This window comes from Microchirus variegatus (assembly GCF_963457635.1).
Source record: "Microchirus variegatus genome assembly, chromosome: 12".
In the NCBI taxonomy this organism is placed as follows: Eukaryota; Metazoa; Chordata; class Actinopteri; order Pleuronectiformes; family Soleidae; genus Microchirus; species Microchirus variegatus.
Genome location: NC_139813.1, coordinates 20,390,868 through 20,414,812, shown reverse-complemented (window position 1 = coordinate 20,414,812; position 23,945 = coordinate 20,390,868). Strand labels below are relative to the sequence as shown.

The window sequence follows — 23,945 nt, the reverse complement described above, 5'->3', positions numbered from 1 at the left end:
GGGAAAAAGAGCAGTTTTCAAGCATGTTCAGCAGCAGGTTTTGTAAATAATTCTCTCATGATCAAAGTTCTCTCACGTGCAGGAGTGACCATAGACGAGAGTCTAATGAAGGAAACTCAAACTATGGAGTCAGAAAAGATAACATGACAAAAAAAAAAGAAAAGAAACCCGACTTGATGATTTTGTAATATTTAGACACACAAACACGTTATACATTTTTAACAGTAAACCGTTTCTCTGTTCGAGTTCCGATAAAATGATCCCTCCAACACTGTGGAAGACGTCAGAATGAAATTCTCGACGGCAAGGGACTGAATGTTTTATAAAGCACCAACTCCATCAGCACCAGCATCAATGACCTGTGATAGTTCAGCTCAAGGGATTAAAGGAAAATCTCATTTGTGAAGGTTTAAAATCACTAACAAAGCGTGAAGATGGAATTTGAAAGAAGCCCATTAAGCTGCAACCTAGCAACCTTTCTTGATGTATGTAAACAAGACTCATTTTAATGGCAAATTATTTCCCAAAAAAGAGATTCAATGATGCAAAGTATGTGACCTCCATACAACTGGAAATCCTTTCCTTTTGACAAAATGAGAGACAAAAAGCTGAAATACTGTAATGGATGAAAGTCCCAGCATCATCTGCGTCGTCCACTTCAGTCATGACTGAATTTACTGTCGTTCTCCACGTGGCGCTGCATGTGAACCGGCAGCTCCTGTGGGAAGGAAGAACATCATCGGACTGAGAAGAGTTTTCATGTTTTTTTGCTGAATAAAAAGCCTCATGCTTATAAAGTCTGCCCCACACACTATAGAGGATTTTGCAAATCTGACGTGACATGAGAGACCGCAGACCCGATTTTCAACGTTTTAGTCTTTCTGAGAAAGCACAGCAGACTTAGACGATCCAGTCCAGACGCACGACCACACACTTTGATGATTAATCGAACGATTTTAGGGAGTAGGTGATCTCACACAAACCTCAGACTTCAGAATGTAAACAGACACGGAGGAGGACGGTCAGTTTGATATCGGGGAGACTTTCGTTGATGCTCAAATCATGTCTGTTAACCCCTCACTCTACAGGATAATCTGTTCAAAATCAGCCTAAAACAATCATGATCGTCAAAGGCCATATCCTCTAAATTGGGGGGGGGGGCAGGGCTTAACAAAATGATCCATTATTCCGTCACCTGCTGAACCGAGTGTTGAGTGCTGAAGAAGGAGCTGCAGTCTCTCCAGCGACACTTGACCATCTGCAGGTTCCTGTTGGTGTGATCTCCTAAAAGATGCTGCACCAGATGCTCTGCCATGCCGAATATCAGAGAGCAATTATGCCACTGGACGAGAGACAGATGTTAGTTAGACAAAGGGGGGGGAAAAAGTCATATATTGAAGAAGAATCATTGTTCTTCAAAGCTCAGTCCTCACCCAGCAGCGGTGGTTTTCCATCAAGTTTAGCTTGACTGCCTGAATGCTGCCATCATAGCAGCCGGTGTAGATCTAGAAATAAGGAATAAAACAAAACATTCAGCCTTTATTTGTATACATATAATAATGTATATTTATACACACACACATATACACACACACACACACACACATATATATGTATATATACACACATATACATAGCTACACATATACATATATACACACACTCATATATACGTATATACATATATATACACACACATATATATGCACATATCCATATATACACATATATATACATATATAAACACATATACATAAACATATATACATACACACACACATATATATGCACATATCCATATATACACACATATATACACATATACATATACATAAACATATATATATACAAACATACATACATATACACATACATATATACAAACATACATACATATATATACATATATATATATATATATATATATATATATATATATATATATATATATATATATATATATATATATATATATATATATTTATTTTTTTTAAAGTAACCTCCTCCAAAAAGAATGGTCAAGAATGGACTGACTTACCACACTCTTATGGATGGACATGCACATCACCATGTCACTGTGACCGCCGTACACCTGCAGGCGGTCGTGGGACTAGGAAGAAATAAACAGGTCAAAGATACAAAGTTATAAAATATCTTTGTATATACAAACACAAATGACGTTTTCACATAGTCACAAATAGTTAATATAAAGTTATAAAATTATAAAATTATATTTTAGATTATTCAGAGTGGCCACATTTTGTTTTAAAAACACTTTTATTTTGTTTATTACATAATGTCATGTATGTTCATTTGTCTTCATTATTAAACTACACTTTAAAAAGTAATAAAAAACAACAGTGAATGAGAAGGCGTGTCCAAACTTGACTGATTAATAGTTGGTTGCACTATGTATATTTATATATTTATATCACTGTCTGTCAGTAAGGGGAATATTGACCAAAATCCATAAGTGTGTATGTCAAAAACCTTGTAGAAAACAGCTTGGAGGACGTGTAAATACCTGTAGCTCATACACTCGCACCAGCTTATCCACACAGGATGTGACCATCACTTTACCCAAGATGGAGATTGACGTTATGGCATGATTGTGACCCTTGTAGATCCGAATCAACTCGCCCGTCTACAACAAAAAAAAATAAAAATAATAATATTTATATACATATATAAAAGGCTGACAACACTCATTTCTAATAAAGACAATGAAACATACAGGGTACATTTTAAAATGATTACTCATCAAACACTTACATGAATATTGTGAGCGTGAACCGACGTGTCACTGGAGCCGCTGAAGACCAGGTCGTTCACCACCTGGAGACAAACACGACCGATTACTAATACGTTCATGTCGGAGAATCTGCTGCAAATGTTTAAATATTATTTAGAGGATAAAAATTAACCTTTTAAAATCATATCTATAGACAAGTAACCCGAGTTAACGATTATTTAGATTTGCACTACCGTTCAAAAGTGAGGTCACTTAGAAATGTCCTTATTTTTGAAGGAAAAGCACCTTTTTTTTTTTCTTCAATGAATATAATATTAAATGAATGAGAAATACACTCTATACATTGTTAATGTGGTAAACGACTATTCTAGCTGCAAACGTCTGGTTTTTAATGGAATGTGTACATAGGTGTATGGAGGCCCATTTCCAGCAACCATCTCTCTAATGTTCTAATTACATTTCTAATTAATTAATTAATTAATCAATTAATTAATTAATTGATTAATTAATTAGTTAAATACATAAATAAATAAATAATTAAATATATAAATAAATAAATAAATAATTAATTAATTAATTGATTGAATAATAATTAATTAAATAATTTCATAATTAAATACATTAAATGAAATTTTTATTTTGAATTAAAAAAAAAATATTTCCAATCTTGTCAATGTCTTGACTATATTTTCTATTCATTTTGCAACACTTTTGATGAATAAAAGTGTGACTCTTAATGGAAAACACCCCAAAAAACTGTATAGGTGACCCCAAAGAGACTCAGTCCCTCACCTTCATACACAGCACAGTTTTGGAGTGACCCTCCAGCGAGCGCAGCAGCAGGCCGTTCCTGGAGTCCCGTACACTGATGGTGCTGTCGTAGGAGCCGACCAGCAGCAGGCGACGGGCTCCCTCCTGCGCCGTGGCCAGGCAGCTCACGCCTCGGGGGCCGTGGCAATCGAACGCATCCAGCTGTTTCAGAGTCTGACGAGAATATGACGCGTGAGAGTTAGAGAGGGAGGCGACGATCCTCGTAAGTGTACATGAGAATGATTGATCGGAAAATAAAAAATTTACATTAACAATACTTAAACCTGAGTAAACTACCTTAGAATCATAGGTGGCGACTGATCCGTTGGCGAGTCCGATGTACAAAGTGTTCCAGGCTATTTGCAGACACAGCACTCGGTCTGGTAAAGAGATCTTCTCCAGGCACTTCTTTGACTAAAGAGTGTGTGTTTGTGTGTTAAAAAGAAAATTAAAGCATTAAAAACACAGGAAACTAAACTAGAGAGGGTACTAGGCTTACAGGCATGTGTGTATAGTTTTAGCTGGTTCTGTTGGTCCATTACTGGTATTTTAAAGCTATAGCAAAGGCTACAATTTAAATAAATGAGTCTGTGCATAGCAATAGATGAATAACAGCTTGTTAAGGATCTCGGACCAGATGTTCGCACCTTTAAGCTGTAACAGCACACAGTCTCGTCGCTGGATCCCGTGAAGAGGCGAGCAGGGAGCGATGTCACCAGCAGGCAGTTGACTTTGTGTGTGTGACCGTCAAACACCGCCTTACACTCCCTGGTCTGGAAATGCATTAATGAGGAACATAGTGGGTTTAAATGAGTGCTGGATTATTTGGTTTTTGATACCAGGTACACTACCGTTCAAAAGTGTTAGGGTCACCTCTACAATTTCTTTGTGTTTTCCATTAAAAGTCACACTTTTAATCATCAAAAGAGTTGACAAAATGAATAGGAAATATAGTCAAGACATTGACAAGATTAGAAATTATGATTTTTATTCAAAATAAGAACCAGCAAAACTGTTTTCAGCTGTGCTAACATCATTGCACAAGGGTTTTCTAATCATCCAATAGCCTTCTAACGCGATTAGCAAAAATGTACCATTAGAACACTGGAAATGGGCCTCTATACACCTATGTACATATTCCATTAAAATCCAGACGTTTGCAGCTAGAATAGTCGTTTACCACATTAACAATGTATAGAGTATTTCTGATTCATTTAATGTTATATTCATCGGAAAAAAAGTGCTTTTTCTTCAAAAATAAGGACATTTCTAAGTGACCTAAAACTTTTGAACAGTAGGGTATTTGTAAAGTAGGAGTAACTCACCACCAGACAGTAGGCCCGCGCCGTGTTGTCTCCCGAACACGTGTACAACATGCCTCCGTGGATCTGCAGGGCGTGGACGGGCCCCGCGTGATTCTGGAACACTCCCAACGACGGTTCCACGTCTTCGACATACTCTGTGATTAAAAAAAAACAAAAAAACACTTGATATGTTTCCAACACCTTCATTTTTGTATGCTTTTTTTTTTTTAATGAAAGAAAGAGAAACATTTCCTCACCGACGGGAGCTTTTTCATCTTTGACTGGCAACTTAATGGGAACTTTTCTGAGAGATCAAGAAGAAAAAGGTTGGTCATATTTCAAATAAGACATGCAATACTGTTCAAAAGTTTGGGGTCACTTAGCAATGTCCTTATTTTTTTTTAAAAAAGCACTTTTTTTTCAATGAATATAACATTATACGAATCAGAAATACACTCTCTACATTGTTAATGTGGTAAATGACTATTCTAGCTGCAAACGTCAGGTTTTTAATGGAATATGTACATAGGTGTATAGAGGCCTATTTCCAGTGTTCTAATGGTACATTGTGTTTGCTAATCGTGTTAGAAGGCTATTGGATGATTAGAAAACCCTTGTGCAATGTTAAAAACTCAGTATTTCTAATCTTGTCAATGTCTTGACTATATTTTCTATTCATTTTGCAACTCTTTTGATGAATAAATGTGACCTTTAATGGAAAACACAAACAAATGTATAGGTGATCCAAAAAACGTTTGAACGAAAATTTCAGAGCTCTACTCACCTGTCTTCTTGTTGCTGAGACGTCTGTGTGCTTGCAGAACACAACTCCAGACTTGATTCTGGATTCTGCGGAGACTCTTTTTTAAGGGGAACATCCAAGACGGCGTCAGTCGAGTCCTCGTCTTCCGATTCTTCAAGGTCTATGACCAGGTCGGACCGCTCCATCATTTTGACAGAGTCATCGTCGCTCTCATTACCGTCGCTGCTCAGTGGCACTACTGCGGCGGTCGTCTTTCCGTCTCTTGCAGGAACAGTTTTCCCCGACGCCGACCGTCTTCCTTTAGTTCGATTCCGCTCCGTCTCTTCCTGAGAATCACTCTCGACCGTCCACACTGCTTCCTGTGCTTTCCTTGCCGTCTTTGCACAGTCCTTTAACCCCTTCTTTGACTCTTGCGCCTGCTGCCTGGCAGATGATTTAGTGTTCGTCGGTGTAGAGGCAGCAGTAGGAAGCGTGGGAACAGCAGCAGCAGCAGCAGGAGGAGGAGGAGGAGGAAGTGTGGGAGCAGCAGGAAGAGGAAGCTTGAGAGCAGCGACGTGCGGTGGCGCGAGCAGCAGTGGAGGGAGCCGGTCAGAAGGAAATGAGGGCACGGGGAGGTTTAAAGGCACTTGAGGTGCAGCAGCAGCAGCTTTAGAGGAGTCAAACTGATAGGCCTGTCCAGCTGAGGGTGAGTGTGGTTGAGAGACAGTAGACAAAATCATTGTGGCAGGTGATTTCTGTCCAGGTGATATGAGGAAGGCACTCGAGGAAGGACGAGGAGAGAGTCTCGGTTGAACAGGAGCAGCAGCAGCAGCAGCAGCGTCTGGTAATGAGGTGCTGGCTGTCTCCGCTACGTGGGATGCTGCGGAGTAACCTTCTAAAACAAAAGAAGAAGATATTGTTACCTATGTAATGTTTGAGTGGGCTGGGAGAAAAGTGAGGGTGAGGAGCAGGGAGGGAGGGAGAGTGGGGCAGCAGTGCTGCAAGGGTCATGTCTCTCAAGTCTGGGATAAGGAGCATCAATCCGATTGGACAAGAGGGTGAAGTCAGCTGAATTTGAATATTTTACAAATATCAGAACATGTATAATTTAAATATTTTACAATGAACTGTGAAGATCTGCTCCTGGATACCATATATTTTGTTTAAACAGATTAAATAAAATTGGTCTGGGTAAAAATAACAAGTTCAGGACTAGGTAATGAAATCCAGATATTGTTCACGAATACTAGCGAATACGAGGTTTCTAAGTTGGTGTAACGTTACCTTGCATCCCCTGCAGGATCTCAATGCGCTTGGTCCTCAGACTGTCGACCTCAGCAGTAAACTGAATGGGCAAAAGAAACATTCATGAAAAAAAAAGGTGGTCAGCCATGTTTTTTTATATTTTAGATTATATTATATGGACATAATTTCTTCTTTATTATACATGTACCTGCTGTCTCAACAGCAGCAGTTGTTGGACTTCCGTGTATGCAGCTTGCAGGGCGATGCGAGCCTGGACGAGACTTTTGTCCAAATCCTGCAGCGAGCGGCTCAGCTCGTCCTCTCGCAGAGACACAGCCAGCAGCTGGTCCATCTGATCCTGGCCTGGATTTAAACAATAGGTTTTAGTCTGTGTTCCATGTAAATACTATATTTACAGAAATGTGGGTACTTTTCTTTTTTATTGATGCTGTATTTAAACAGCCTTGCAAACGATGAGTGATGGGAATATGATTATAGCTCTAATTGAATTTAAATTGATTAATCGGTTTGAAGCTTTTTTTCATGATTAAAAGAAGATTTCTGATTGTTTTAGCTTCTTAAATGTGAATATTTTCTTCGTTTCTTTGCTCCACATAACAAAGAAATCATTAAATCTGAATCATTTTGGTTTGTGGACAAAACAAGACATACGAGAACATCGTCATTTCCAGGTTTGACAAACACCGATCAAGGTTTTTTAACATTTTATGGACCAAACGATTAATTGAGAAATTAATTGTTCGTTGCAGCTCTACTGAAAATAATGATAAATAATCCAGTGAAGGTCACACATTAAAGCTCTTTGTAATATTTTAAGTGACTAATTGCACATCAGTTACCTTTGTTAGCTCTTTTGGTTTTTACACAGTCATCACTCTGTAAGAAAATGAACAATTTATTTACAACAATAAAAATGTCATTTTGCAAATTATGTGTACGAATGAACAATATTATGCTACTCACGCCGTTGTGTTGCCGCTTTTTGGCGTCTCCCAAAACTCGATTCTCCCGTTCCTGGTTTGGTTCCACTTTGATGGGGACTGCTGCGACTGTGGGAGCGCTCCTGTCACCTCGCTGCGCCGTGCAAGGCTCCTGCATCTGAGAATCGGGCTGCGTCTCCCTGTGGGAGCCGGTATCCGTCGTGTCCTGGGCCGGAGCGGCTAAATCCAAGTGTCCGTCTGAAGGACTGTATGGGATCGAGTCCCAGTGGAAACCCTCAGACAGAGGCAGGTCAGCGTCCTGTGGTTGTGATGTGCCAGCTTGGTTATAGGAAGGTTTGGACAACTTGATTCCAAACCTGTGAAAACACAATATACAACATAAATACAGACATATGACAAATACATTTGCTGCTCCCCCTGATGGTGTTTTCCTCACCTGGGCCTTCCTATGAACTTGTCCTGCTTCTTTCTTTTTACTTCGCCGCAAATCTCCGTCGAGCTCCGTTTATTCTTGGCACCCGACGGAGCGAGCAGCGACTTACTTGGCGTCGGTTTAAGCCCGGCCTTTTTCACTTCCTGACTTTTTCCCGATTTGTGGGCAATTCGAACCTTGTTCTTGTTGTTCGACGGTCCGCCGGCGACCGCCGACGCCGCCTCACTATGCCGAGCCGTTTCTCGCCCCGCGTTGAAAGCCATCTGCTTCGGATTAGCAGATGCAGCGTTGGAAGCACCGACACCAGGTGCAGTCCCGGCACCTGAATGTGGCTCTTTTGGCGCTGCGGTCTGACTCGCCGCTTCACTGTTCTTCCTTCGCGCTTCGCGTTCCGCTCTACACGGCTCCCTCAATCCCAGCGCTCTTCTGATTTCCTTCATCGAGGGGCCGTTGGCGTCCTTCGCCGGAGCTGCGCTGGTGGTGGATGTGTTCGCCGGAGCGGAGTTAGAGGAACAATGTGAAGCATCGAGTCCTGGCCGAGAAGATCCAGCACACTCATTCTGGCCTTTATCAAAGACAACTTTTCTAGTATACTGCCTGTAATCGGTGTCACGATGACCGGGGCCACACCACGTTTTTTCAGTCGCGTCAGCCGGAGCACTTCCTTGTGTGTCGCACTGTCTCTCTTGTTGCGTGTGCTGCCGATTGACTGGAAACTGGTTGTGGTGAGGAGAATGAGGGAAGTCTTGAGCAAAACCCTGATTCCGAGCATCTTCTCCCGTTTCCGTTTGGTAAAAAGTTATACGCACACCGGCCACTTTATTCTCTTTGTTTTGGACGACAGCGTGGTTTCCTCCCGTCTGGTGAGTTTGAATCCGTCCGTTAGTCCACGCGTTCACTTGTGCGGATTTTCCTTGTTGTTGCGTTTCTGCCGGCCTCTGACCCGCCGCCTGCTTCTTATTATTCCATGTTGGTTTCTTCCTGCGAAGGAAAGAGTCGTTCACATGCACTCGTTTTAAAAAAACGAAAAAATACCTTTTTGATTTTTTTAAACAGACGAGCAAAATAAATTCTTACGTATTTAGAGTATTTTTTCTCGTCTTGAGGTAGTTCATGGTGCTGCTGGTCAAAGTGTCACGTAGATACAGAGGCTTTGAGCTCATGCTCCTCAAGTTGGCTTCGTGTTGAGCGGTTGCGATGTGCTGGCTGTACTCGGGTAAACCCACGGAAGTGACCTCACACACATAGCATTCATGCAACGCATTCCTGTTCATCAACACAAAAAGCAGAACATGTTTGGGTTTTTGTCATTGTCAAAAAACACCAACATTTACCTGGGCTACTTATCCTGAAAAAAAAACATGTAATCTCCTACTTCACTATGACAGTTGTGTGAAGGGGTGAAAGTTATTTATATAATAAATGTTTCCCTGTGTCGCTGCTCAAAAAAAAAGAGCATCAAAAATGAAACAGACAACAGTATCAACATCTGATATTAAACATCTGGGTATCAGTCCCTAATTTTGGTTTATCATTACCGCTTTTTTAAAGCGGACCTAGACCGGAAGTTCCAATTCAGCTTAAGCTTAAGTTTTTTCTGGTGTGTATCTGCAACATTACCTCATTTATGAAGCCCTGAAGGTTCTAAACAAACAGTTCAGCCATTGCTGAGAACGCTGTGTTGTATTGTAATCTCAGGCTCAGCGAGCCTGAAAAAAACCCTGTCCGGTTACGTAAACAGCATTTCTCCTGAACAGCAGATCATCCTGCTCCGGGCACTAGTCCGGGCACATCTGGTTGCATACATTGAACCGCAGAAGAAGAATAATGTCCGTTGTGGAGGTGTTTCACGAGCGACAGTGTCTTCTGACTCCAGGTCAAAGTCATAAAAGGGACTGCGGCGGGGAGTCGTGACGAAGTTATTTTTAAACATTGTTAAAAACAATGTTTTGATAATGAGTAGCAGTGCATCCACCGTTCCAGAGGGGGGAGCTGCGCTTCTGAGAGCTGGTGTGCTAATTATATATATATTGGCCAATCACAAGACAGTTCGGAAAGACTCTACGCTGGCTGGCCAATCACAGCACAGTTCTGTCTTCTGGGTGTGAGATTTCAGTCTGAAACGCCGCGGCTGAGGAGAGCATCAGTGAGGAGAGATTTCTATCGGCTCGTTTACAGCAACTTGGAGGTTTTTGACCATAAAAACAAGTTAATGTATGTAAGTAGACCTCCATAACTAACATATGTGCAACAGGACCATTCTATGTGAGCTTTAAAGTAATTTAACTTCAGTACGTAGGTATCTGATCTGGACATATCATCCTGATTTACTAAATAAATAATAACGATTTGCCAATGAAATCATGTGTTCATCAGTCTTCATATTGAGGCAGTGGCTACAAATAAATCATCATATGGGTCTGAGAAGTACTGCGGTATGGTTGTTGTTTTTCTGTTGACGTGTGGAGATCAATTCATGGACAGTTTTTTTTTTTTTTTTTCAATATCTGACAAAAATATAACTCACTTGCCCAGCACCGTCTCCAGCTCTTGGTGATGTAGCATACTGTGCATATGCTCCTGGGATTCCTGGAGTTGAGAAATACAGAATGTGTCGAGATTACAGGTCATTAAAAGGGATGTGTGTGTGTGTGTGTGTTCAAAAACCAAACATTATCAAGTGCTGCTGCTGTGTGCATATATTTCACTTACATGTTTCGGATAGCGCTGGCAACACAGAATACACAATACGCTCCATTTGTTATTACGGTTCTTTTTCTTCGCAGGGCTTTTATTCCCTGGTGAGGGCTGAACCTTTGCCATGGCTGAAATAAGAACAGCACAGATATGTAAACACGGCGATTAATCAGCAGCATTAAAGACTTAAGCAAATCGAGTCAACAGGGGGTTAAAAGAGTGGATATCGTGCGTGGCATTTACGTTACAAGCAATAAAAGGCTGCAGAAAACGACTCTAAACTTGAAAACAAGACACATACAACGTGGTGACAACTAGCCTGTGCTCGCTAACAAGTTAGCTCAACAGTTGCAAGTTGACATTATAGTTAAAACGTAAAAAAAATAAGCCGTTAGAGCAACTTTAAACGCGTTTAAATGAAACGGTTTGCACTCCTCGGTGTGACCGGTGAACAATTCAGAAATACCATGCAGATTTCACACGGCGACAGGACGCCACACTGCTACTCATAGAAACGCCATGTTTGCTAGCACGCGTTACGTCAAAAGTACGTCCGTGTCAAAGCGTTTGACGGCAGAGCGGGTTTTCGCAGATCTGTAAGTCATAGCACCACCGCGGGCAACGCCGCTCTGTGTCGCGACTATGTTTTGTCGATCTGATACGCTGCGGGGACCGTCTGAAAAATGCGGAAGTGGAGTTTTTTAAGCTTAAAAAACATAGCTCGTTGCTCGTTGCTCGCGTTTTTGTTTTTATCGTTAACTGATTTAGACACAAGTTTTAAAGTCAAAAATGTGTAATGGCTGTGTACATAAAGAGTACCCGGACCGGGTGAGTTCTGTTCACTGAGGAACATACAGTTAGTTATGAACAATAACCTTACTCGTAAAAATATGTAGCTGCTAACGTTCAATTTCCTTGATGCTAGTTCATTAACTTCCTCTAATGCTTAGGCTAAAAACCTTTTAGTTACTTTTATGTCATTTTAGACGAAAACGCGAGTTGCATCTAGTGTCAAGTTTATAGTGACATGTAGTCTATTTTGGTGTATGCTTACTCTGCTTCCCTCTCTCTTCTGTAAATTTGAAATATCTTTAAAATGTTCACATGTTAGCTCTGCAAGTGTGCATGGTTTCCGGTTAGAGTTGTATACATTTGCATTTATGCTTTAAAGATGTAACTTCACAAAGCACTGGTCTTACTCTCATCACTGTAGTAGCAGGAAGGGTGTGGTTGTGGTGACGAGAGAAAAAAAAAGGCAATGACTCCATTATATTCATAGACACCAATAATGTGACAAAATCAGTCAGTTATGGTGTTCATTTAACCTATTTCCATGATGACATAATAATTAGAGGTTGAATAATACAGGGTTTTCTATAGCAGATGGCCAGGGGCTGATAAATGAATACAAATATAAATGTAATAATATGAAACAGAAAATATGCTTAGATTAAACATTTATTTAACAGTGGCACTTATGTAATGCCTCTTTCAGTCTGTCTTATGTGATTTTAAATACAAATAAATAATATGAACCGAATTCATACAACCGCTATTCAAAAATACCAGTCTACCTCCTGTAGTAACTTGGTTCCATGAAGTAAGAGACACTCTCCAGCATCTGGCACTGTTTATTCAGGAAAGTTACGCCAGCAGTTACATGATCACTCTAGACTATTCTAGCATTTGTCTATGCTATGATAATCATCAATGATGCAAAGGTCAAAGGTGGCCTTTAAAGATAATATCAAAGGTCATCACAGGTCCACGACACCACATTCCTCCTGTAGGGTCTGAATGCGGCATCCACCTCTTTCGGCCATCCATTCCAACACCTTACGCAGCATTTGTGACAGCGTCTGATCTTTAGCTGTCCACTGCCTTATTTGAGCTGTATTGAAACCGCTTAATTCCTGTGCATTTTTACAACAGCCTCTGTGGCCACTGCTATTCTAAAAGCTCTGTCAAACGTCAGGTCCGATTCGGACAGTAAACGTCTCTGAATCCTTTCATCGTTCACACCGCACACGAGACGGTCCCTCAGCATCCGTTCCAGCGAGGTCCCGAAGTTACAACCGTGAGCCATTCTTCTCAAGTCGGCCACGAAAGCAGCAACGGATTCCGATGGGTGCCGGAAGCGCGAGTTAAATTTATAAGTCTGAACAGTCTCGCTCAGCTTAGGGTCGAAGTGCTCTTTCATTAGCGTTACCAACTGAGTGTACGTTTTCGAGCTGGGCTTTTCAGGACTCACTAGGTCTCTCATGAGCTCATGTGTGGCTGGTCCCACCACACTTATGAGGACAGCTCTCCGCTTATTCTTGTCATCAATCCCATTTGCTTCAAAAAACTGATCGAGGATTTCGCAGTATCCTTCCCAGGTCTGTTTCTTTGCGTCAAATGCAGACAGGTTGCTCGTCAATGCTGCCATGTTTTACGCTTTCTCCTCTCGTCGGCAAAGATGAAGTAACTTGGTTCCAACGACGTAAGAGACACTCACTAGTATCTGGCACTGAAAAAGGAAAGTTACGCCAGCAGATACATGATCACTCCAGCCTTTTCTACCATAAGTCTAACAATATACCTATAGCTATGATAATCATCAAAGGTACAAAGATCAACAGTGGCCTTTAAAGATAATGGTCATCACAGGTCAAAGATACCACGCTCTATAATTCAAAACTGAATTTGGGGGAAAAAAAGCTAAATAATGCTGTAGTTATGCAGCACATCCTACTCCATACTATGTAATAGTGTTGTTTAACTGTGTTATACTGATGGGTGTTTGTGTTATGTCTGCCTCTTTCTCAGGGGAACACCTGTCTGGAGAACGGTTCCTACCTGATGAACTACCTGAGCTGTGCCAGCTGCCATCAGAGGGACTTCGTACTGATCAGCAACAAAACCACAGCTGACGAGGACGGAGAGGAGATCATCACGTATGACCGTGAGTCTCTCTTCTCAGCTCGGGAGTTACACAGCGGCAGCTTTCTAAACAAAAACATTTGAAGTCAACGAAAATGACGTATTCAAATACATATGCAGTTCTTTAATATAGAGTTGTTTCCACCTTTTGCAGCTATAACAGCATCCACACAGGCACTGGTGTTGGAAGTCCAGTTTATCCCACAGGTGCTCGATGAGGGAAATAAAGGTTGTTTGTTAAAAAGCAGATGAAATGTAGTTGAGTATTAATTCAAAAGGAAAACATGAAAGCACTCCAGTATAACATTTTATTGCCATATGGCGCCCTTCTTTAATGTGTGTTCTGGCAATAACACAAGTTTCCATAGGAGTGGAATTAATTGTAAGTAACCCCACTTTCCAACAGGGGGAGACATGACATGTTCCACCTGGGAAAGAAATTATAAAAGGCATTAGTTAGCACACAAGATAAAGAGTTAACAATAATAATAATAATTGTAATTTTTCCTTCCAGATGTTTGTAAAAACTGTGACCACGTCATCGCCAGACATGAATATACTTTCTCTGTCGTCGATGAATATCAGGTGAGCAATGCTGTCTGATTCTAATGTGAGGAACACAACAACCTCAGGGATAATCAATCTTTGAATCTCTGTGTGCATTGTATTATACAGGAGTACACGATGCTCTGTATGCTGTGTGGAAAGGCAGAGGATTCCATCAGCGTGTTACCGGACGACCCCAGACAGTCCGCTCTTTTTTAAGCCTCGAATGACGCCAGTCCTGCAGGTCATCGCTCACATTTTGCTGCAACTTACACCAACGCTGACATGTTTTTGGCTCCTCACCTCAGGTCCCAACCATTTGTATGGTCCATTCACAATTTAATAGTACATATACTGCATTAAGTTCTTTGCTTTTTATGAACTACTGTATTAGCTAATTAAAGAAAAAATTGCTTTTTTATGTCAAATTACTTATACCTCTGTATGTTATGGACTATGAATTGTAAAATAAACATTTTATCTTGCCTCTCGGACCCTCTGAATTTGACTTATCTGTAAATCCGAGTCTTTAAAGTGATCAGAAAAAAATACCGTATCTGTATCTTTCCATACTATGTGTTTAATAAACACTGATAAATCTGAATATTCTGGTAGAAAGGGGCTTGGGGCTTATCCCAGTTTGGATTCACAAACACTCTAGTTTTATTGGAAATGATAACTTGGATCTCCTCGCTCCCCTCTCTGGATTCAGTCACCAGCTCACTGGTCGTCTCCCTGTAGCTGCTTTGTCAGTGTTTTTGTTGTGGGCCGTCTTTTCTGATTTATCTGATCCAACAGTGCAGCCACAGTTGGCGCTACTTTCCGTTGATAGTTTATTTTATCTAGCGGGAACACAGAGATGCATGCGGGCTGTCGATTCAGAGTAACCAGGAAACTGCGAATGTCACTTTCTGTTGCTGTGAATGCCACAAACCAAATTCCACTCAGTTGTGTGTTTGTGTTGCGGCAGAAATCTCAGACACGGTAAACAAAAACCGAAACCGACCTGCAGAGCTAAGAGAAAGCTTCAGGTGAACTAAGCCTTACATTGTTATTCAAATGTACATTTCTTTTAAATAAAATGCAACAACAGCGAGTCATGATGAAAAGGTTCCCCTCTTTAATCTGCTTTTGTCTCTCGTCCTTTTCCCGGGAAATAAAAATGCACTTTGTTGTTGCGTCTACAGCATATAACGTGGTGTATTTTTGATCAGAAGCAGTTTAATAAAAACGCAGATGCTTTAACCGATAGGTAAAAAAAACAAAACAAACAAACATAAAAACATTTGCAATGATACTCATGCACTTACGATACAATACTGAAGTATGAGTGCGCTTACTGTACATTTACATTCTAAGATGCTGATGTCGTTCGCGTGGCAAATATATTCTAGCAAAGTAAACGCGCACTACAACACTGTGATTTGCCAAAATGATGAATTGATTGGTTATATAGTAGAAATGAGCAGTTTTAAAGGTCAATATGGGACTTATGACCTTATCGTGGTATTCTGTTTGTGGTCTTATTTACTATTAGTGTTCTTACAGTGAGTGCATGGTTTCTGTTAGTGTACGTCATAATCTTAATAGTACATTATCTACAATTAGCAACATTTTCTTTTTTACATCCCTCAAGTATTAGACATGTTTTTGGTCTCATATACAGTACGTAGAGTCTTTCAGGAAAGAATGAGATGAGAGGTAAGAGTTGGCAATCTCCTGTTTTTTCCCCCCCGCCGCAGGTTTTCTTCACCTTTTTTTTATGTTTCAACATCAAGCAACGTTGTCATATATTGTGAGAGCCATGTCCAATAGATGAATAAATAAATAAATACAATTTATCATACATTTTACATTACGTACAGTACATTCCCTCAAGTAAATACTGTATTTACACATGCTAATCAGCTCGGCTGGGATGTGACGCAGCCTCTCGCTTCAGTCTTTTTCTGAGTCAGTCATCGAGTACCAGAACCTTTACCTTCATGGATCAGGCGTCTCCCTCTGGAGCTGTGGCTCCACTGACACTGACCGGGACCCTGACCAGGGCCGTCTTGCGGGTGAGCGTAGCGAGGAGGAGGGGACCCGGACAAGCTCGAGGGAGAGCGGCTGCGTCCCGGTAGCGTGACGCCTTCGCGCAGTTCCTGGCGGGAGGGGGAGGAGCTTAGCGAGCGCTGCAGGGAGGAGGAGGAGCTGCGGGGGCGGGGAGGGGGGCTGAAAAGCATCCCGCTGCGGTCTTGCATCAGCTGGGTCAGACTGGCCAGGAAGTCTGCGTCACTGGTGCTGCTGGCACGCACTCGTAACCGCCGCCGTCTGGAGGAGGGAGGATACAAAGAAAAATAATAAAATGTCTCATCCTCCTCGTTCTACAAATCTTAAATCTTGGAAAAAGAACAGTTTAATAAACACCATGAGTGTGCAGAGCTCATACCTGCTGTCCACACATGGACGGATGGGTGGTTTTCCAGGCGGCGGCCGAGGCAGAAACCTGCTCGTGAGCTGCTCGGGTATAAACGTCGCGCTCACAGGACGTGGGATCTTACTTCTGCTACCTGACGACGAGGACAAGGAGAGGGGGTCTTCTCCCACACAGTCAGACCTGGAGCCTCGCTCGGAGGACAGTTTGTCCCTAGGCAGAGTGCAGGGCAAGTTGTCGCAGGACAGAGACGGAGAAGGCGAGTGGGTGGGGGAGCCGGGGACGGGGCTGCTCCAGCGGTGACGCCTCTCCATGATGAGGTCCGGGGGTGCGGCGGCGTCTCGTACCGGGATTCGGCTCAGTTTAGGAGACGAGGCAGAGTCTCTCCTCCTCAGCACAGCTGGAGGAGGTGGAGAGGAGGAAACCGTGACAGTGCTCTCCACAGCGCCTCCCACAGTGTCGGCTTGGGGTTGCTGATTGGGCTCCGAGGAGCGATCGGGCAGACCAGAATCACTCTCTGGGTCTCTGTCGTTGGTCATGTGAGCTGTGGGGCCTTTGGCCGGACTTGGCTCCAACCTCCCGGCGTCCTTTATGATTTCTTCCGAGAGTCGGTCAGATTTACTACACGGAGCCTCCATTGGAATCGCATCACTCCGCTCTTGTACAGGCGACTGTGGTCCACAGCTCTGGGAATCGCATATAAAACATGATGATAAAAGGAAATTATGAGCATTTACTTTTTAAAACTCACAAAAGAGCACATCTAAAAATAGAACCAACACATTAAGGTCAAACATGTGACATTGTTCCTCAAAAGATGTCAGAAAACAAATATTACCTATGAAAACACACTCATCTGCCAATTCTTCATGTAAACCTGTTCAACTACTTGTTCACACAAATACCGGCTGGAGTTCAAACCAAGAATCAAACTGGGAAAGAAAAGTGATGGAAGTAAGTTTGAACATGGCACGATTGTTGGTGGTGTGCCATGCTACTGTAATTTGCACACATCACTATCCCTAGGGTTTACAGTGAAGGGATATCCATTGAGAAGACATTTTTTCTGGACAAAGAGGTCCAGAAAAGAGGTCTTTCTGTGTCCTTCGCCTCCCAAGGTAAGCAGAAAACCATCTCCCAACACCTCATTAAATACACAATATGACTATTCCCCCTCATATTCATGTCTATGCATGTCTATTACATTTTCTGTACATGTTTACAAGGTTTATTTGTTAAACCTTATTATTTGTCTGAATAAACACTGTTTAAAAATCTGATGAAAAATCCGAACATGAAATCAGTTGGCTGATGTAAAACACAGCAATTTCACCTTCAGATTTATCATAGTATACAACTAAATATGTACTTTCCTTTGTTCTCAGTTACTTATACAATAACACACTTAGTCACTCCTACCTGGTCTATGTGGGGTCTTCCCATGATGATAGAGGGCATTTGTCCCAGCATGCCTGGCAGCCTCCTGTGGCCCAGTAACCACGTGCCAGGCATAGCCATCTGAGACAGCACAGGGCTGCTTGGTACTGCAGAGGCATGGCCCCCCTGTGGCGGCTCAGAGGAGTGGTTGTCAGTCTCTGCAGGTATGTGGATGGTCAGCTTGTCCTCTTGCACGGCTTCTGCTGTAGGTTTGCTTCCCCCAGAACCGCTGCCTTGCTCCAGCTCCAGCATCACCCACTCCTGAGAGTCTCCCTCTTGGGGCACAGGACTGAGGTTTACAGCCACATATCCACTGTTCACTGCACCCTCTTCAGGATCAGGCGTTGCCGTGCCAGTGTGGTCCTCGTTGCAAGACGGCGTCGGCTGTCCCTTTACCCTCTCGGTGATGGATTTCTCTCCGACTTGAGAAAGGACTGGACGCTGTTTGCCCAGACTGTAACAAGAAATCGTTAAAACATTACAAAAACACAGTACAATTCTGTCTGCTTTTCTTGTTTTTAAATTAAATTTTATTTCTCGTAAATTTGTTGTACTAACTAAGCTTCAAGGAAGCGCTCGATGGTGGGCTTGGGTTCGGGTGCGAGCCTCTTTTCAAACGCTAAGCTCTGACTGTGTCGTATCCTCCGGAGCAGCGGCGCAGCCCGATCCAGGAACATGGTTTCCGATCTGACCCGTCGAGGAGAGCTCTGCATGGAGCCTGTGTTGGGACTCTGGTTCCCCTGGTTCTGACTGTGTTCGTCCTCACTCACAACCTGAAGAAAAGGCACAAAAATAGCTATATATTGTACTTGTATCCCCAAACATTGATTCCTTTAAATGTGCTGAAGTTTCAGGAAGACTGTGGGTGAGAGTACACAAGCACTTTAAGATTCTATCCAAGGTCAAAAGGTAATGATGTAGACAAAATTTTGATTTATGTTTTAATTTACTTATACCATGGGGTGTCATTTATATAAAAAAAAAATAATACAGCAATAGGTAGGAACATTTACAGTTGCCCTGACCTTCCTGGCTATCTGCTGAGCTTGTTTATGGTTGCGGTTGCGGTCCATCTCCTCCCATACATCTCCACCCGGGGTGGTCGGCGTGGGGATGGGGGGGCAGTTGTCAGCGTCACTGAGGCGCTCCCCTTGTAGGACATCCTCAGTGTTCTCCCGCTGCAGCTCGCCCGGCAGCACGGAAGCGTTGGCCATGCTGTGGAGGAGAAAGAAGGTCATGACGCCACTTCTAGATCACAATTTAGAGCAGTGATTTCCTCTGTGATATCTGACTATACGCACTCCGAATCATGTCTGAACACATGTCTTAACAGCATGTAATGATAGTTTACATAGCACAAGTTAAAGTAGACAAATTATACCCTATTTCTCCAAGTTAACCTAGTTCCCTGGTGTCCTAATGAACATGTCTGTGACCTGCTTTGGTCAAAATACCTTAAGGATGAAGCACCACAGCAGTTCAATCACCCTGCCAAAAGTTTTGAGTGCCTGTCTCTTTAAATGCAAATGAGACACAGGAAACTACGTCAGCGTCACCGAGGCTCCAGCAGCTAACAGCAGTTAGCATTTGGAAAAGCCATCATTCGTCGACTCTAGCCGGCACATCCTCTGTAAATCCTCTGAGGCTGGAAGTTTGTGGAGAACTCTGTGCTGCACTGTGCAGCCAGACAGAGTCATCTTTTTCATACTTCGCCTACTCATAGAGCCTCCAGAGTCCCAAATATAAGTATTAAAATTATTAAAAAGTTGATTTTGCAATTTTGATTAAATTGCAACAATAAGCATAAAAGCAGTTGTAAATGTAAATGGATAAATGTAAGCACCCCAAGTACGCTGGCGTGAGGCGGGTGAGCTGCTGAGCAGTGGTGGCTGTGGCAGTGATTGTCAGCACGTCTTCGGAATCACATTTCTCCCAGTCATAAGGGTCATTCTCCAGCACGTTGTGGCTCTTCATAGCGTTCTCAAACATTGACATCAAGAGCTGTCGCAGACAAAAAGAACACATACATTAGCTTTTGACAGCAGGAGAGGGGGGGGGTGGGAATCAATAAAGGCAAGGATAACTACACTGAACAATAAACAAAAGATAACCAACCTGATAATCAGGTTTAGTGAAGTAGTCCAAGGTCAATATGTGATCCAGGAAAGCACCGAACTCAGAAGGAAGATGCTTCAGCATGAGCCGATGGTCATATGTGTCTTTAAGATTTCCTACTTGTTCCTGGGGGAGAAGCGGAATAGTAAGACTTTCAGTTGACACACACACACACACACAGAACTAAAAAAACTGCAGTTAATCATAAAGACACACACTTTGTCTTTAATTTTCCTCCAGGGAAGTTGCCCAACCGTAAACTCGACCAGCATGTAGAAGAGCGACCAGAGGTCATCGTGACGACCCATTTCCTGCAGATTCAGACACAGGAAGTAAGGCGAGGAAGCAAGTAAATTTGAAGTGATTTGAACATACTAGACTGCTGTTATTATGCATCTCTGGTCACCTTATTCTTGTGAGCATTGATCGAAGCGTATCGCACAGTTCCCCTGAATCCTGCCACAGGACGAGGCTGAAAGAAAGAGTGAGTAAAATACACAATAATAAGTAATACAAACACACTGCCTTCCAGTCAACAGAGGACAATTTTTTTTGAAACTGCCTTTTCAGACATGAAGTAATTTACACAGGCTATAATTAACAAAGACAAAGCAATGCTTTCAAGACGCTGGCACAGAGTACTTACTGGACGGACTTCCTGGTTAGAGTTGGTAAATTGACGGGCCAAACCAAAATCAAGCATATAACAGCATCTGCAGGTGCTGGCTAGTCTTCCCATTGCAAAATTAGACTGCACAGACATAAACACAAACATGTCGAGATTAAACGGTTAACTGAGAGTCACACGATGCACCATGCTATAAAAGAAAGTTATCAACGTATCAAGCATAAAGGGTTTGAGGTCAACTCACTGGTTTAATGTCACGGTGCAGGAAGCCAACAGAATGGATGCTCTCAATTGCTTCTAATATCTGCTTGCCAAGTCTCAGAGTTGTAGAGACAGTGAAGGTGCCGCGGGTCATGGTTCTGCGCAGATCTGCCAGATTCCTCCCCTTAAGACAGGAAACCATTGTTAAGTGTCGTATCCGTGATGCAGAACAATTAAAGACCTAACCCAGCATTCTCTGGATATAAAAGGTTTTCCTACCTGGAGTTCCATGACCACGTAGTTGAAGCGATCGTTCCTGCCGCAGCCCACGAAGCGACACACGTGGTCTTTGCCTGTCCATGAAATAAGGTTTATGGATCACACGGGAGATAAAGCCTCACTCCCCAATACACCGTTTGTACATTTCAGTGCATTAAAGATAAAATACCTGTGTGCAAAATGTCATAGCTCAGTTGTAATTATGCTAAATATAAAAATCTCAGCTGGTATAAATTTCAGTGTTGATATACAATTTGCTCCATAAACATTATCTCTGAAATTACATAAAGTACCCATAGGGAAAAAGACCATGGAAGCTACTGCATAGCAGATAATACAGGTGTTTAATGCAGGGTTTCTGCAGTACTTTAATAGGAAAAAAACTACTTACATTTCTTCTTACTTTTAGCAAATAAACACAAAAATGAATTTAAAAATTCATTTTAGAGAGGAATTCCCAAACAGACCCCCTTTCACACTAGGGGTCTAACCAATATGGGTAATTGGGGCAGCTAATGGTTGCTATATGTCAATTAACCTGATTAAATATCAGTGGCGGATAACTGCAATTAACGTACACATTTACGAAATGATAATACACAGATATTATTGAACAACACTTCTTGGTCTGTGTTGCAAATCTGCATTTTGTATCTACATTGCAGTGCAATTCTATTGTCACATAAACTTTTAGATGGAATGTTTTACTTTAGCAGCATTTGTCAAGTTACTGAGAACAAAATTGACCAATGTCAAGACAATCAGCCAATGCCAAAACAAATGATTTAGTAAAATGGCAAACATCAGCCCAATTATCAGCAAAACTACCAAGACCATGTTGATGTAGAGTTGTGTCTACTGATATCCTGCTAAATCTAACTAAACTGGTGAAGTGTGTCCATATCTGTGCCAACTCAGCAAAAACACATATGACAGCATCACTCACCCTGCAGCTTCTTGAGCACAGCTACCTCCATCTTCAGCACCTGTTTGGGTTGCTGCGCTGACTCCACCTTCAAGGCAACAGTGGCCTGGCTCAGCTGATCCAGGACCTCGTAGATCTCCCCAAACCCGCCTCCACCGATCTTCCTCGCCTGGTTATGAAGAAGATGACTCGTTGTCAAAGAGAAACCTGCGATCCTAATATTTTAAACTCCCTGTGATTTGGTGACCGACGACCACTCACCACTTTCCATCTGTCCCTGACCACGTCTGCCACTGACAGGATGTCTGTGTGCTCTGCAGCTCCACTCATCCTGAGTGCTCTCAGCCGCAGCCTGCACCTGGCATCAGCGGCGCAAGCCCCTCACTGAAACACCCAGAGAACTGATTTAAAAACACCATTTGTTTTAATTCACTCAGTCATACCACACTACTGAGCATCCACTTGATTAAAAAAAAACTCCAACTGACTGTACAGAAACGTGTGGAGAATAATTGAAAGGTTAGCCACACCTCGCGTCTTTAAGTGTCACGGATGACGCTATCCTATGCTACCTAATGGTCAATAACAGCAGCTACTCTTTAGTTATTTATTGTGTGTTTAAGTGTGTGTCATAATAAAGAGCCATGTGGTAATAAATTGAGAACACCCGGTCGTTTGAGAGGATTAGTTGTTAAGACGCTAAGCCCGTAAAGTGACCGCAGCAACAGCAGCAGCGGCGGTGGCGGCTCCAGTGGTCCTGTAAACAAGCTAACTAGCATGTTTGCTAACGATGACCGTTGTATATCCAAGCTCCCTCGTTCGCTCTTACGTCGGTTCGTTGCGCCAGAGTGGTCGCAGTTAGCGCTCGCAGTTCGGCCCCATGCTCCCGGTGTGACAGCTCATTCACACCCAGCGGCGGTGTGGCTACTGGGAAGGTAACGGGACCATGGCTGGTGTTAAAAGGCAGCTAGCTTGCTAATGGATGCGGAGACGAGAAGATGCCCCCGTGCGCTGGTTCACAACAGCAGCGGCGGCGCTGACGTCACGACAGGGAAAGACCAGCAGAGTCCAACCTCCGTCATAAGGAGCAGCATCACTGCACTAAAAACTCTGCATGACACGAGGGCGTGACATTGCATAGTGTTAATAAATACTGTATTATCACCAATAAGTTCAGTCATTGGTCAGAAATGATTGTTTCATCAAAAAATCACCTTTATTCTCCTGTAGTCCACACAATGATTAAAGCTCCAGTGTGCAACTTCTGTCACCAAAACATTGCATTGCTGGCATCACTGCAGAGCAAGAAGAGTGAATCAAAGACAAGAAAGGCACATTTCCACTGCATCGTTCCAGGTATTATAGAACCGAGAACCAGTGGCATGCATTATTTGGAAGGGGTGACATTTACTGTAGGTCAATGTGACTTTGTTTTATTTATTTAACCTGATAAATAGTAAATGTACACCTACAAGGGAAAAACTTAAGATTTACACAGTAACACAAACACAACATGTGTTCATGTGTATGA

At 42.4% G+C, this 23,945-nt stretch overlaps 3 protein-coding genes across 4 annotated transcripts; 1 reads left to right on the top strand and 2 right to left on the bottom strand.

Annotated features, from left to right (window-relative positions):
• Positions 1-6: 6 nt before the first annotated feature.
• Positions 7-9,363, bottom strand: znf106b (zinc finger protein 106b; the record flags this gene model as incomplete). Its single annotated transcript, XM_083898583.1, has 19 exons — positions 7-718; positions 1,196-1,342; positions 1,434-1,505; positions 2,039-2,110; positions 2,525-2,644; positions 2,773-2,835; positions 3,545-3,736; positions 3,860-3,976; positions 4,210-4,335; positions 4,888-5,021; positions 5,124-5,170; positions 5,651-6,048; positions 6,256-6,308; positions 6,893-6,953; positions 7,062-7,216; positions 7,714-7,750; positions 7,838-8,171; positions 8,252-9,229; positions 9,326-9,363. 19 exons carry the CDS (start codon positions 9,361-9,363, stop codon positions 659-661), a joined length of 3,204 nt encoding a protein of 1,067 aa, XP_083754709.1. The 3' UTR covers positions 7-658.
• A 2,289-nt stretch (positions 9,364-11,652) lies between these two features.
• churc1 (churchill domain containing 1) lies at positions 11,653-14,900 on the top strand. The gene is made up of 4 exons (XM_083898798.1): positions 11,653-11,773; positions 13,754-13,889; positions 14,382-14,452; positions 14,543-14,900. The coding sequence occupies exons 1-4, from the start codon at positions 11,735-11,737 to the stop codon at positions 14,630-14,632; spliced, it is 336 nt and encodes a 111-aa protein (XP_083754924.1). The 5' UTR covers positions 11,653-11,734; the 3' UTR covers positions 14,633-14,900.
• Positions 14,901-15,653: 753 nt separating this feature from the next.
• ttbk2b (tau tubulin kinase 2b) lies at positions 15,654-23,388 on the bottom strand. Of its 2 annotated transcripts, XM_083899200.1 has the most exons (15): positions 23,244-23,388; positions 22,676-22,798; positions 22,436-22,583; positions 21,490-21,563; positions 21,254-21,394; positions 21,028-21,132; positions 20,788-20,853; positions 20,600-20,692; positions 20,382-20,507; positions 20,110-20,267; positions 19,292-19,481; positions 18,825-19,039; positions 18,249-18,720; positions 16,845-17,515; positions 15,654-16,726 (listed from the first exon to the last, which is right to left on the bottom strand). In XM_083899200.1, exons 2-15 carry the CDS (start codon positions 22,742-22,744, stop codon positions 16,372-16,374), a joined length of 2,883 nt encoding a protein of 960 aa, XP_083755326.1. In that variant the 5' UTR covers positions 22,745-22,798; positions 23,244-23,388; the 3' UTR covers positions 15,654-16,371. The 2 variants fall into 2 exon arrangements, with proteins under 2 accessions (XP_083755326.1, XP_083755327.1); XM_083899201.1 differs by lacking the exon at positions 21,028-21,132.
• Between the last annotated feature and the right edge of the window lie 557 nt (positions 23,389-23,945).